This window comes from Epinephelus fuscoguttatus, linkage group LG10 (genome assembly GCF_011397635.1).
Source record: "Epinephelus fuscoguttatus linkage group LG10, E.fuscoguttatus.final_Chr_v1".
In the NCBI taxonomy this organism is placed as follows: domain Eukaryota; kingdom Metazoa; phylum Chordata; class Actinopteri; order Perciformes; family Serranidae; genus Epinephelus; species Epinephelus fuscoguttatus.
Genome location: NC_064761.1, coordinates 9131318 through 9146069, shown reverse-complemented (window position 1 = coordinate 9146069; position 14752 = coordinate 9131318). Strand labels below are relative to the sequence as shown.

Sequence of the window (14752 nt, the reverse complement as noted above, 5' to 3'; positions counted from 1 at the left end):
CTCTTGGTTGGTACATCCCCCAACCAGACAGTTGCTGTCTTTGCTTTACGAAAGTCTGAACGTTTCCTCTGGACATGTAAAGTATAATACTAAATCCGTATCCTACACTGTATTAAAACACTGCTGCCGTTTTTTGCCTTCTCGGCAGCAGCGAACTGTATGAAACATTAATGTCAAATATTAATGTTCAGTATTGCCAGAGATTATATGTTTTGTTACGCCATTATTAGGCAATTAGTAATTATTAAGGGCTGTAACATATTTTGGCAAAGTAAAAAAAAACAGATGTTTCTTTGGTCCAGCACCCACTCCATTGGATGTTGATATGTGTGTGTCTTTTGTACTGCTTTTGCTGTAAAATATTTTGACCTAATAGCGACAGCTTAAAATATAATAACTTGTGCTATTTAGGGCTGGGCAATATGGCCTAAAAAAAAAATCTCAGATTTTTTCACAAAAAATCCGATTCACAATTTAAATCGATTTTTTTCCCCCTCCTAGTTAAAAAAATATATATATTTGCCTGGTAGCACATACCTGGGGTCCAAAACTTTCAGCATGTGAATAAACCCCGGCTTTTCCACGGTAGCCTATATGTGGGCACCATATCTCTTGCAATATACATGGCGACTGCATCTGATTGCTTTCCACTGGACCCCTTTCTTATCATATGGCAGTGTTTCCCCTACCATCATATTGGATCACAACAGAAGTCATTTAAGGTTACCTTTCCTATAGAACAGGTCTATACCTTGTCCTTTTATTAAACAAACTAAATAGCCTTATGTTACAGGCTGAGCCTGATGTGTGTGGCTTGTGTGTGTGTGTGGAGCTGTGTATGTGTGTAATTGATGTAGGAGGTATGAGACGTTAGTGCGCCGGGTGTGGTGTGTGACGTCAGACGGATCTGTCCCAAGGCTATTCAAGAGAAGGCTGAGACATGGGGTCAAACACGGGGGGATTGCACATGCGCAGTGTAACTTGAGCTGCGATGCTGGAGGGTGACAGCAGGGGCACTAGATAAAAAGCACAGGATCCACTCAGGCGATCAAGGAGTGCGCTTGGTGCGGTCTGCTTGGACCTTTGGACGGCGGCTGCCTGAAGTTGCTGGAATTGCATCTCTGTCATTCTCACCCACAACGCAGGCCACCAGTGACAGTCCAGTAATAAGCTGTGAAAATGACATGCATGCACATCCCCTTTATTCCGCGGTCTCACGCCATCTACTGAGCCTTTGAGGAAGTGCAGACCAGATTTTACTGCGCATGTGCAATCCCCCCATGTTTGACCCCGTGTCTCAGTCTTCTCTTGAATAGCCTTGATGCACCCCAGGAAGAAAGTGAGGCATGTGCTATGTTGTTTACACAAAGAGCATGGATACCAAGAAGCGAAGCTCAATAGAACGCCCCATAGCAACAGACTCGCCCATGGTTTCGTCCTACCGTCGCCATTTTGGACTATCAGCAGACCGCAGCAGACCCACTTGCATCCAAAAACACACAGACAAACTGAAGTATATCGCTATTAATTATGCTTACAGTGCTACTCACCTCGTGATAGCTTGGTCACAGCTGCTTTTTCACGTTTTTGTAAAGCAAAATATAGACTTTAAAAAAAAAAAAAAAAAAAAAAAAGAAAAATGGCCTTATGGCCAGCTTCTTCGGATAATGTTTGCACATGGTTTCAGTGCACTTGTGAAAGGGGCTTTACATAGCAGTTATTACATCATCATTTGGTATCCTCTTGCCTATATGTGTATATCTGTTGTTGGTTGCACATCAGGCCATCAGTTTTTATTCTTCTTGTCCTGTAGAAAAAAACTTCATGCTGCAGAGTTTGTCTCCCATGAGTGCACCAATCATTTAAAGTTGGTGATATCATGAATTCAGTTTGCCCGAACTTGGACAGTAAAGGTTTTATCATTTTTTGTTTTTGTGTAATTCAATCAGTGCAAGAAACTCTAATCAGTGTGTCTGAACCATGAACTTGCGTGTTTGCTAATTTACAGGTTTTAAACCGTGTTGTTTTCTGTCTTTTCAGGATGGTTCCTACCTGGCTGAGTTCCTTCTTGCCAAAGGCTATGAGGTGAGAGAGAAATGCAGACTGCAGGCATAACAGTACTAAGAATTGGTCCTGTGAAAGCTCAGACACACACATACACAGAAATGAATGCAGACACTGGTGAATGCCAACGAACACAGACACACACAGAGCGACATTCTCTCGATAAGCTTCATCCAGCCCTAGCAGTGTGTGGGAGCTCCTGACGTAATTGTGACTTTGTGCATGGACTGTCTCACACCTCACCCTGATAAGCTGCTTCAAGCCTGTTAACCCCTCACCTTTTACCGCAGGGTCAGACCATTAACAGGGAAATGGTTGTTATTATACGGTCATACGAGTGAGGTCACTAACTTTGACCTGCTGCACGATGTGTTTTCAGGAGCAAAAAAAGTCAACAGCCCGCTGATGGATGTAGTGGTTAACAAGCTGTTTCTGCTACGTAAGGCTTCGGCATTGGTTTCACAACCATAAACAGTGACTACACATAAAGTTCAACACACTTGCATAAACATACACGTTGCTCTAGTGCACATTGTGTTTCCCTGACAGTAGCTGCATGACTTCATTTCCCCTCACATGTGTTGCAGAACACACACAAACACACACCTTCATCCAAGCCTGCCTGGTCAGCTTCGCCATCTGCTGCCTGCCTCAGAGACAGCACAGAGGAAATGGACAGGGTCCAGGTCTGGGATGCTGCATGTAGAGGGGGTGGGATGGAGGATGGGGGGTGGGGGTGGTGGGGCATTAAAGAGGAGCTTACAGGCAGGCAGGAAGTGCACAGTGAATAAAGGAAGTAAGGTCAGGGCACAGCGTCCTCCCACTAATGGACTCCCCTTGGATCAGGTTCTGTTATCATCTCTGAGCAGAGCTTCCTCACACATTCCCAGTAGAACATGGAGTACAGATCACAGGCAACCTTAAAAACACAGCAAGCTGGAGCCATGAGACACAATATTGATATGATCAACTGTTGCAATCCAAAATATTGCTGGTCCAAAAATCTTTCGGAGAAACAGTAAATCAAAGCTGGCTACTATATCACTATATTAGAGATCTTTTAAATATGTTGCTACGGACCTGAAGAAAAAAGCTTTCAAATAAACGAATAAAGTAAAATAAATACATAGAACAATACATACTGTGTACATACATATCACACAGTAAACATGACAAACTATAGCTAAATTGTACATCTAAATTCAAGCATGATCATGATATGTGACATTTATAACAACCTCCCAGCTGTAAGAAGAGCCCAGGTTTATGTTAAGGTCAGAACAGTGATGGTAAAATAGAATAGTAATTCATCCGTCCAGCCATCCATCCATCCATTCATTTATGTACCTCACCGCTATCCTATTGGGGGTTGCAGGGGGACTGGAGCGTATCCCAGCTGACATTAGGTGAGAGATGGGGTACATTTGCAGGGCTGACATATGGAGATAGCCAACCATTCACACTCACATTCACACCTATGGTCAGTTTGGAGTCACCAATTAACCTGACCTGCATGTCTTTGGATTGTGGGAGGAAGCCGGAGTACCCAGAGAAAACCCACGCTGACGGGGAGAACATGCAAACTCCGCGCAGAAGGGATCCCCCACCCTGGATTGAACCAGGAACACTCTTGCTGTGAGGCAACAATGCTAACCACTGCAGCACCGTGCCGCCAAAAATAGAATATGCCTGTTTTGATGTATTGCAAGATGATATGATCACATTTTATAATCAAATTGACTCAGTTTAGTAGGTGCTTTCAGAACCAGTTTGGTTAGAAAATTGATCAGCTCATAGAAAAGTGTTAAAATAATAGAAAATAATTAAGACCAACTTTCACTGGGGTTAAGACTGAACCCATCTGAAAAAAGCTGGATCTTCAAAATAGCATAACACCTCACCCACGTACAGATACTACGGTGGCTGGCTGCCTCATGAGTCTGGAGCTTTTACTTTTCCACTTATTATTTGTGTTGAATAGTTTTTAGCTTTGTATTATATTTACCATGCAAAGTGTTGATGAACAAGAATGTGTTAATAGAACTGTGTGAGGAACTGTTTCAGCCATGCAACTTTCATCCTTATATCTAAAGGTGCTTTGGAGGTGTCCTGCTGACACACCTGCCAATACAAAGCAACCAAAACCTGCATGCTGCGATAATGATAATGATGAAGTTGCGGTAATTTCGCAGTAAGCCTTACTGACCAAACTTAACTAAGTCAAAACAAAGGTTTCCAGCAATGTAAATCCCTCACTCATTTGCTGACCTTTCAGCTGGATGTTGTGACATCCTTGGATGGAAAAAAAATCAGTAATTCCTTTTGAATTACAACAATGTTGTTTTCGGTTTTGAGCGTGCTTGTCTTGGGTCTCTATTTAAATAATGAATTTGTGCAGCCAAAAGACTGCAACATGTGAACAGCTCCAAATATAATAATAGCACACAATGGAAAATTGATCTACATTGAGGTCCTCTGTATGTTAAAGCTGGTCCCCTTATTACTGTATGCACATTTTTCAGTTTATTTAGTTTAGTTAACATTTGATTGACATTGAATGGCATCCTGTTGCTTCTCCCGTCCGTTCTTGTAAATGTGGGGGTAACTCAACTATTTCTTTTAGCTGCTTCACAGTAAAAACAATCATCAGCAGTCTTTCCTTCTGTAGGAGCTTATTTTGTGAAGGAGCTGTGTCTTGCAGTTTGCATAAACAACTCACTAGTTTAAAAAATATTGTTTCAAGACAGTAGGAATGTGGTCTTCAAAGGTAACTAAGTATAGTAATGATTGTAATAATGATAATGTTAAAACTGATTTGGTCTAAACAATTATAGTAAAAATAAAAGAAATATAGTATTTTAATACCTGTCTCCTTTCCTCACAGGTTCATGGTATTATGCGTCGTTCTAGCTCCTTCAACACAGGCCGCATTGAGCATCTTTACCAGAACCCCCAGACCCACACTGAAGGCAGTAAGTATCCTGTATACGTCACATTTTCAGATGTGGCTGATGATTTATTATGTAAATAATCAATAATGTGATTTACTGATAGTGTATCTTTGTGTGTTTGTCCCTGTGTTTCCCAGACATGAAGCTGCATTATGGCGATCTGACTGACAGCACATGCCTAGTGAAGATTATCAATCAGGTGAAGCCTACAGAGATCTACAACCTGGGCGCTCAGAGTCATGTCAAGGTAGGGTGATCCCACAAACAAATCAGCATTCTCACTGTGTTCCTCCAAATGAAGACCATCTCTTTTTTAAACACCCTTCCCCATTAACATTGTTAAGTAATTTCCTTTTCCCTGGAATCACTGCGCATGGGTTGTGTTAAAGAGCCAGACAAAGTAAAAGAGTTCATAAAAGTCTTAACAGGAGTGTTAGGACCAGGAGTAATGAATAAGGTTGTGTGTTACTTCCAGAGTAAGACTGCATTCTGTTCTGTCTGATCTGACTCAAAATGTAAAATGGTGATAGAGGTCACTCACCTTTTTAGGTAATGATCTGGTTTGATTGATTTGTAATCCATCATGGAAAACAATTTATATTTGTTTTTGTAGGTTATATTCAGTGGCACTCTATCATCACATGATAATAGATTTTTGAGCAGGTGCTGTAATGATAACCCTCCTTATTGTCGCATTTAAGGGCATTCTAAAGAGTGACATTTTAGATTCTGTTATTAGATAGTGTGGTCAGAGATTTGGATGTGTTACGCTTGTAATAGTAGCCTCGAATGGCTAGCCTAAAGCATAGATGAGAGGTGGACTACAGAGGTCTGACAAGCTCTCTTCTTTTTTTACTCTATAATCCAAGATTTTTTTATTTTTCATACTTTGATGTGTTAAGTTTCTCCTTTTTAAAAACATATTGATCAACTGAATTTTAAGAAGGATAACTAGCATGTCAAGCAACATTCACATGCTTTCAAGTTTATTTTTATAGCATACCTACAACATGAGTTGAAGACAGACTGCAAAGAAACCAAATTGTTCCAAAGACTGGAGTTATACTTTATCTGCAGTCATTTAAGGTGCAAGAGCTTGTGATTAATGGGCTGAAACATACAGTATGCATAGCACCTTCAACACACTCTAACAGTCTCTAACACCTATTTTCCACTATTGCATCTAAAAAATGTGAATGTCAAATCAATTTTGAGACCTAGTGGATGCCAGTTCCTCCACAAATATAGTTCACTGTGTTTGAGTGTCAGTGAGTGCATATGGTCAGTACTGACTGCTGCTGTGAATGGTTAAAAGCAGATGATGTTAAAAAGGGACTCAGTTCTGGGAAGTGAGCTGCTCATGTGCGGAGGACGCTAGAGCTGATGGGACAGGAAGTAATGTTTTCTTGGATGGGTCAGTCTGTGCCACAATGTCCCTTTTGTCTCAGAGCTCCGCGGTGATCCCAGGAGATCCCTTGGCGCCTCCCCCCCTCTCCTCTTTCTGCCCCTCCACACCAGGATCTGACACACATTCTCCAGGCAGCACTGATCCTGCTTCACCATGGTGGTTTGGGTGGGATACGGAGCCAAGAGCTTAGTCAGATCATAGATAATAAGGCCATTTGTAATAAGAACATGAGACATTGCTTTTCAATAGTAGTAGTTTCTTCTTCATTGAATCCAGCCACATTTGGATATGACTGGAATCATTTCATCATCCAGTTCAACTCAGTTTGTTTCCAGTCTTTGAATCCCTGAGTTTAACTGGAAGAGCCAGGTCACCCTGCATGTCTCAGGGGTGTAGTTCAAGCTTTGCTTAAAAGATTGATTCATTAATTTATTGGTAAATCAACAGGAAACGTATGAATTTTAGTCAATAATGCTTCCCAAATGAAGTAAAATGAAGTAGAAAATCTTACTTAATTTGCTTTTCGGCACTTTTAGGTAACGAGCTGACAGACAAAAATATTTGCCGAATAAACCAGTGGTGGCAAATGTTTGCTTATTTACACACGAAGCAGACACAGAGCAACATGATCAGTCATTTGGAGTGGTATTTGTGTCCATCTGATGAATGTAGGTCCTTTATTCACTCTCCTGATAGCTCTGGTTTGGTCTCCACCAACTTTTGAGGGAAATATTAGTCTCTTTAGTCTTTTTTCAGCATTGGCAGTATAAAAACCAAATTGGGGAGTACAGCAAAATGCCGCTTACCTACTTTTGTTCATACAGAATGTGCCTTTTTCGTGGCAATGGGGGTGTAAGCAAGTAACAAAACATGTAGCTCAGCGTGTGATGTAAACAGTGACGTACTCCGAGGGAAGCCGCAGCTGGTCAGTCCTTTGGCGATTCTCTCATAAGTTGGCCTGTCCTTCACCGTCCCCTGCATTTGACAGTTAATGGCCTGTTCGTTTGTGAGGACAAGGAGGGTGCGCAATTCCTTGTCTCACCAGTTGCTCATCTTTACTGTAGTGTCTGTCCGATTTGCGTTTCCCTCTTGCTACTAGTACTAGCTGCTCATTCCTATCAGCTGTTTCCTGTTTATCCACCGCTAGTGGGTCGCACATGTGGCGTCATCAACAGCTCCTCCCAATCCTCGCCAATCCGGCTCTGTGTGTCTAAATGCTCACAGCTTGCCGGCAAAACGGCCCAACATTCGCCAAAAATCTGGTGGTGTAAAAGGGGCTTATGTCTGTCTGTGGTTTGGTGCTGGGCAGGTAGTGAACCATGGATTTATCAGATCTTACTTGTTGCAACAATGTTGTGTCGACTGGTATTGTTTTCACTTTGTGTGTGTATCATCACGGCAAACTGTAGTACTGGTGGCACCTACTGTAGCAAGAACTACCACAAAAGCCATTCTATGTTTTTGTTAAGTGTGTTGATGATAAACTGTTTGTCTGTTTTTTAAGCACTGCTTTACTGCTTTACTGTTTCATTTCATTGTATCATTAACTAAAGACCAAATGATTAATCAAGAACATTACTGGCAAATAAATTTATAATGAAAACAAAACAGTTCTACCCAAGATGACCTTTGAGAGTCAATCATACAATAACTATGATCATATAGTGAAAAAGGCTAAAGAGTTATTCGAGACATTGTAAGTATAAAAAATATATAGGATTTTTAATCAAAATATTTGGTTTACAGCATACACTGTATAAAATAATGGTCGCAGACTCCCGTTTTGAAGCCTGAGGTTCAGCATTTCGGCCGTCGCCATTTTGGTTCTTTGGAGCCAGTGACCATATTTGGACGAGAGGATGGAGCTGTGGAGGAGTGAGGGGTGGATCTGATTTACAGAATACAGTTGTTAACAGGTGGGTCATATATTAGAATTCCCCAACCCCCCATATGGTTGTCATGAGGGGGAACATTAGGTTTAGAGACCAAAAATGTTTCTTGTACCAGGCTGTAAACATGTTTACTTCTTTTTAAAGGGCATTTAACATTTTAACATGAGCGTCAATGGGGATTAGTCAATGGGCACTTAGCATTGGCTTCATTTTTTCAGCCCAGGAGGTTGCCACTTGGTTTATAACAACTTTCCTCTCAGTTTGTATAAAGGGCATTTGACAATGTTTTCATCTTGTGTTTGCTGATAAATGATCAAAAGAAAAATAGATTACTCACTGTTAAGGATAATTGTTTGCTAATGCTCAATGACCGTCAAAGTGGGACTAAGAATGAAAAAAGAGGAAAGACAGTAAAAAGGAATGAAGGAAGACAGACGGAAAAAAAGAAGAGAGTGGGAAAATGAGTGAGAAGGGAGATAAATGATGACTCCTCTCTCCACATCCTTTGTGGTCAGAGGCCATGACTTTGCTCCCACCTCCCACATGGTAGATCATCTTCAGGCCACACACGCACACTGAGTGACAGAAAATCCCTGTACCTGTATGAGGCTGTCCTATGTTTATTTGTTTCTACACTAATAAACCCGGCGCTGGTAGCTCCTCACCACATGCTGCCCGCTCTGAACAGCTGAGCTGGCTGGATTACTGGCAGCAGTGGTGTGGAGCAATTTCCAGTCTGTCCCACCACAGAGGAAAAGATCACTCACACCGGCTACTCAGCATCTCTCTCTTCCTTCCCATCACTTCTCCCTGCTGCCGCCGTCTTACAGGGAATCCCTTCTGAATTATTTGAGTTGTAGTATTGGTTTGAGATGGGGTGTCTGTGTGTGTGGGTGCTGGTTTCCGCTGGAGAGAGTCATCACTGAGAACAGAGTGAAGGTTATTCTGTAATGCTGCAGGGGTGGAGGTGTATAGGGAATAGTGGACGGACACTGGAGAGGCAGAAAGGCAGCCAGCTGCAGTATCAAAAGACCAGTACACAAACAAAACAGAAGGGATATTATGTCTTTTATATGTGGCTGTAACAGCAGAAGAATTGATCAGATTCATCTTTGTACTCTTTCCTGAAAGCAAAATTCCAAATATAGGAAAAATGGCCAAAATACTTGTAAAACAAACAAAAAAAAAGTATTTCAGATATGAGTTTCTCATGGATTGTTTATGATAGTGCTTTGCTCCAACTCAACTAGTATAAGCTGTAGGGAAATAATTATGACCATTTCACATTATCAGAAAAGTAAATAATATTAATTATACAAACAGTAAACTACTTCACTAGTTGTCACAAAGTGTCTATAGCCATTGGTTGTATTGGTTGTCCTATGTAGTGTTAAGAGGTGTTTTGAGCTAAATGCTAATGTTAGCATGATAACTCAGTTACATGTTAACCTTCTTGTGTTTAGCAGCATGTTAACATGTTAAACGTGTTCATCATTTTATTCTAGCATGCTAACCTTTGCGTTTTATTACTAAAGACAAAGTTCAACTGAGGCTTAGGCTGAGAATGTCATTTAGGTCCGTCCCAGAGACCACACAGTCAGTTTGAGATTCTTCTGTTTTTTTTTAATGTCAGTCAGTGTGCAGAGTACTTCTGGGGAAGTTTCGGTCCCCAGATCTAGCTGGAGAGTGAGCGCTCTTCACTTTCACGCTGCTCTTGACTACAGGGTGAGTCTGAGTGAGACGGAGGCAGCTGCCAGGAGGAAGAGAGGCTTTGCCTGGTCAGGCTTTGAGATAATGTTATTTTCTGTCTTCTGCTTGGTGATGAATTTACAGCTCCTAGCAACTTAAAATGATGCGGTCTCTGGCTTTTGTTTGATATCTTGTGTCGGAAAGTTGTTGTTGTACATTTGAGAACTGTTGAGTGGTTGCCACGCAAAAGCTTGGAGGATTAGCTTGGCTTGTTTACTATATTATGTGACCATTGCTGTGAGCCTGAACATCCTGCCAAACCCCATTCAAACTCTATATAGTCAAACATTAATATTGAACAGCCATTTTAGTTTTGACTGACATATTTCTGAGGTGGGCACAGCCCTGATGTCATTAGATGGCAAATATCTGGTCATAAACCAAAGTATTAGAGTCACATTTTGATCAGCATGACGTCAGAGGACCTTACAATTTGGACCTCATGGTGGTGCTTCAGTGAAACTCCGGATCATTAAAGTCACGTGTTGTTTAAAGGGTAAAAAATGCAATATCCATTTACAAACTTACTTACATTGGCTTGTCTTACAGTGGGTAGAACATTGTTGTCATAGGTCAGCACGGAGTCGTGTAGTAGTCAGGTAGTGTGTGTAGTTTGTGGGCTTCATTTTATGTTGGATCTCCAAAGTGGAAAATTGAATGTGTTTTGCTTTACAGAGTGTATTCTTAGCGTGTAGCAGGAAGTGCTAGAAATAAGCACTAACACAAACATATGGATATGTTTGATGTCTTTGTTCTTACTATTTAACAGCTTCTCACCAAATTAAAAAAGAGACCAATCTGATAAAAAAAACAAAGAAAAACATAAACACTGCAATAATAAATGAATTATCCATCTTTCTGAGAAAATACTTTGGAAACTAAACTCGTGAAATATGCATGGACAACGAATCCGAAAAGGGAAGTTCTTACAGGCTGCTCACAGTAATCTGTTGTGCATCTGAGGGTTCAACACGACCCCATTGTGTTCTCCCACTGAAGCGCTTCACAGGAAAGCCGTGAACAAAACCCCTCAACGTCGCTCTCGCCGTGCGAGTGTTCCCACCTGCAGCTGTCACAGCAGACACAGATGGGATGAATTATTAACACACCTCGCTCATGACAGGGAAAATGACATGACAGGGAGGGGGTGGGGGGGTGTGAAGAGACAGAGAAGGTGGAAGAGTTTTGGGAGGTGAGAGGGTAAATTGAAGCAGCGGTAGGTTTCCATTTCATTGTTTTTGATGGCTTTTGAAGACAAAAGTGCAGATTGCATCTAGGAGACAGACTTCCTTCATCTATATCCTTCATTATCCATATCCGAATTCCTTCTCAGACGGACTTATCATCATCCTATTATCTTCTTACAGCTCGCTCTCTCTCTGCTACCCTTTGGTCTCTCCCCCATCCGGGTTTGCAAAAGCTCCCACGCCAGAGACACACACAGGATTTAACACGCCTGTTTCCCCACAAAGCTCTGCACTGTTTGCTCGCTGTGTTGATGCATTTATAGGCCTGAAGCAGCTATTGTGCAGCATGCCAGCAGTTTACTCTCAGATTGAGGCGGTAATACCACTACTTACTACAGTTTGTGGGCATGTTATGCAATCCTTGTAACTCGTTAGTAATGTGATTCAGTTGTTTTGACTCTCTGTGTGTCATCCAGTAGTGTGTGTTGTGTGGGTAGGGGATGTTGGAGTCTATTTAGACCCAAATGTCTTGCCTTATTAGCCCTCTCACTGTTGAGGACACATTTTTATACACAACACTTGCCATTTCTGCTCCAAAAAAAGCATCACTTCACTTTCCAGTGAAAAGCATGTGTTTTCCCAATATGGGGATTTTTGTTTTTAGATAAACTGAAGCATTAAATTCTCTTGTATGGGTTGGGATTATTCATCAGAGGCTAATCAAACTCTTTCCAAAAGCCTGTTGGATTATGTCAAAAATGTGTTGTCATGAGGCGTAAAATAAGACCTGAAATTTTTAAGAAAGTATATTTTTGAGAAACACGCTTTTCTCACACTGCAGCAAAACTCCCAAAACTTTCCCTCTTCTTCGGCCAATAGCACTAACTTTTAAAAACTCATTGGGTTATGAAAAAAATGCCTTGTCAAAAGCTTGAAACAAGACGTTCTTAAGTCATGAAAAGTTAACATTGTTATCGAAAATGCCAATACTGCCTATAGGCTTTTCAAACCCTTTTAAAAACACTTTTAGATTATCTCAAGTCTGCACTGTTGCAAAGCCTTAAACAAGACTGTTTCTGTTATTTCTTGATATGTTGACATTTTTGGGAAATATAGTTTTGATCAAGGATCATTATGCAAATGCCAGTCCTACTTACCCAAAAAGTGCATTGTCTTAAAGCTTAAAACAAGATACGCCTATAGATTATCATAAAATTATAAAGAGCTGACATTTTTGAGAAATTTGGTTATCACAGTACAGTGTCAAAACCCCAAAACCCAAAACTGAGGTGTGGATAAAGCTAGAACACTCTCTGAAAACCTCATTAGACTGTCTTAAAAATCAGTCTGTAGACTGTCTTGACCACTTGATCATGGTTGTCACAGACAGTGATAATGATTTTTGAATCACTATTTCTCTACTTTTGTGGAGACTTTTTTTTGTAGAGTAAAAAAATCTTATTACAAAGCTCAAAGCAAAATTTCTTTAATTAACTTGGAGAAAAGCTGAAATCTTTCAGAAGACACAGACAAGACACATCATTTTGGACATGCCAGTTCTTCATTCTCCTGCTGACACCTATTAGATCGTCTCCAAAGTTCATTTAAGGTCTGGTGTGTAGGATTCAGGGGGATTTATTGGCAGAAATGGAATATCATAAAGTAAGAATGTTTTCTTTTGTGTATAATCACCTGACGAATCTTTGTGGTTCATTATCTTAGAATAAGCCATTTATATCTACATAGGGAGCAGGTCCTCTTCTGCAGAAATTGCTGTGTTGCACCACCATGTTTCTACAAAAGCCCAGAGCAGACAAACCAAATACTGGCTCTAGATAGGGCTGTTAGCGTTTTTGCATTGGTCATTAGAGTTAGAAACCCCTCTGTGACCACAGTGCCCAACATTTTTTTTTTTAAAATGCAAAACTGCTTTATTCAGTCTTTTTACCAGTTTTAATCCCTGGATCTATTTGTTTTGGAGAGGATGAGACATCTGCGGATGATTCAGCTTTCTCTTGAACAATAAGAACTGAAGGAATTCTAACCAGAAGAAGTTTCAGCTGGTTGCAATCTGCAATCCTCACCACTAGATGCCACTAAATCTTCCTAAATCTTACACACTGCGTCTTTAATACAGACAAGTTTTTTAAAAAAAAAGTTCTGGAGAAACCTGATTTTCACAGGACAGCAACGAACCCCTCAGTGAATGATGAGCGGTCTTGTCTCTGTAACAGCCCATTGGCTGGGTTTACTCACTCTCTGATTGGTGTTTATATTATTCCTACCCAATCAGCCCTCAGTGGCACGCTTGCTGTGGTTTGTGTATCTCACCAGGATAAAGACTTGCATGGAACCAAATTAGCGCATTCCCCACTGAAGTATGTGTTTTCTGTCTCTTAGGACTCATTAGCTGCGTGTATGTGGTTTGTGTGTATTTAAGGTGCCATGTTTTCCATTGTTTTAAAATTGCCGTTCAGGATCATAATCCTGGTGGTTTTGGCCAAATGGAGATGAAGTATAATCTCCCAGTCCACATGTTCTCATGCATCCCGCCTATTGAATGAGCAGAAACAGGACTGTGTTGCATTGGTGGCCTGGTAGTCAGCGGTCAGAATAGCTCCCTGAGCAGACCGATCCCTGTTTTGAAAGGTTAGGCCTTCGTACAAGGCAGCCCGCCTGGCCTGGATCGAAAGTGAACTTTAGCTTAAGAATAGCCTCTTTTGTGCCAAGAGAAACAAGTCTGCACTTTACTTGTTCAGAGTTAGGGAATGTTTTGTGGTTGTGCTTTGTGGGTCAGATTCGTTGCTCCACTCATGAGTCAGTTCTTTTTCTGTTTTCCAGCAAAGTTGTAACACATGGAAACATGCAGTTTGGGAAAGGAGGAGGAGAAGGAGGGGGGTTTGAGGTTTGTTAAGTAAATATACAGAGTCAATAAATAGTATCACAAAGCTAAATATGATTGCATCTAAGTCTGTATCTTAAATCAAACCCCAAATATTCCAGATCAACTGTCTTGTTCGTGTGACATACAGAAGCCAAAATAAACAGTGCAGATGTAGTTTCACCTGTGATTTATAGATGGCAGCAGTGAGCCACGTGGACAACTCCCCTGACAGTTTCAGACAGGATTATAGTCAGGTATTTAATTTATAACAGCAGCGGGTCCCAGTCATGTCTGGGGAATAAAATGTAATGAGATGGGTTTCTGTAGGATCTAATTGTAGGATATAGGTAATCAATTTTCAATTATTTTTAAAGATGATATATATATATATATATTTTTTAATAAAAAAAAAGTGCTTTAGAGATAATAAATTAGTCAATCAATCAAGCATTAATCAGCAACAGTTTTGATAACAGGTTGATAAAGTCACTGATTAAGCAAAAATGCAATGCAGTTTCTAGCCTCTCAAATATGAGGATTTGCTGAAGTAAATTTAAACCTTTATCAGAAATGTACCTGTTTTTGTTGTTTTTAACTTTTGTTGATATAATTTTTGC

At 40.7% G+C, this 14752-nt stretch overlaps 1 protein-coding gene across 1 annotated transcript in view; it reads left to right on the top strand.

Annotated features, from left to right (window-relative positions):
- gmds (GDP-mannose 4,6-dehydratase) overlaps positions 1 to 14752 on the top strand; it is a 220826-nt gene that overhangs the window by 13693 nt on the left and 192381 nt on the right. The window contains exons 2-4 of the mRNA XM_049588801.1: positions 2041 to 2085; positions 4949 to 5036; positions 5153 to 5262. Coding sequence (XP_049444758.1) covers positions 2041 to 2085; positions 4949 to 5036; positions 5153 to 5262 — 243 coding nt within the window. The remainder of the gene's footprint in view (positions 1 to 2040; positions 2086 to 4948; positions 5037 to 5152; positions 5263 to 14752) is intronic.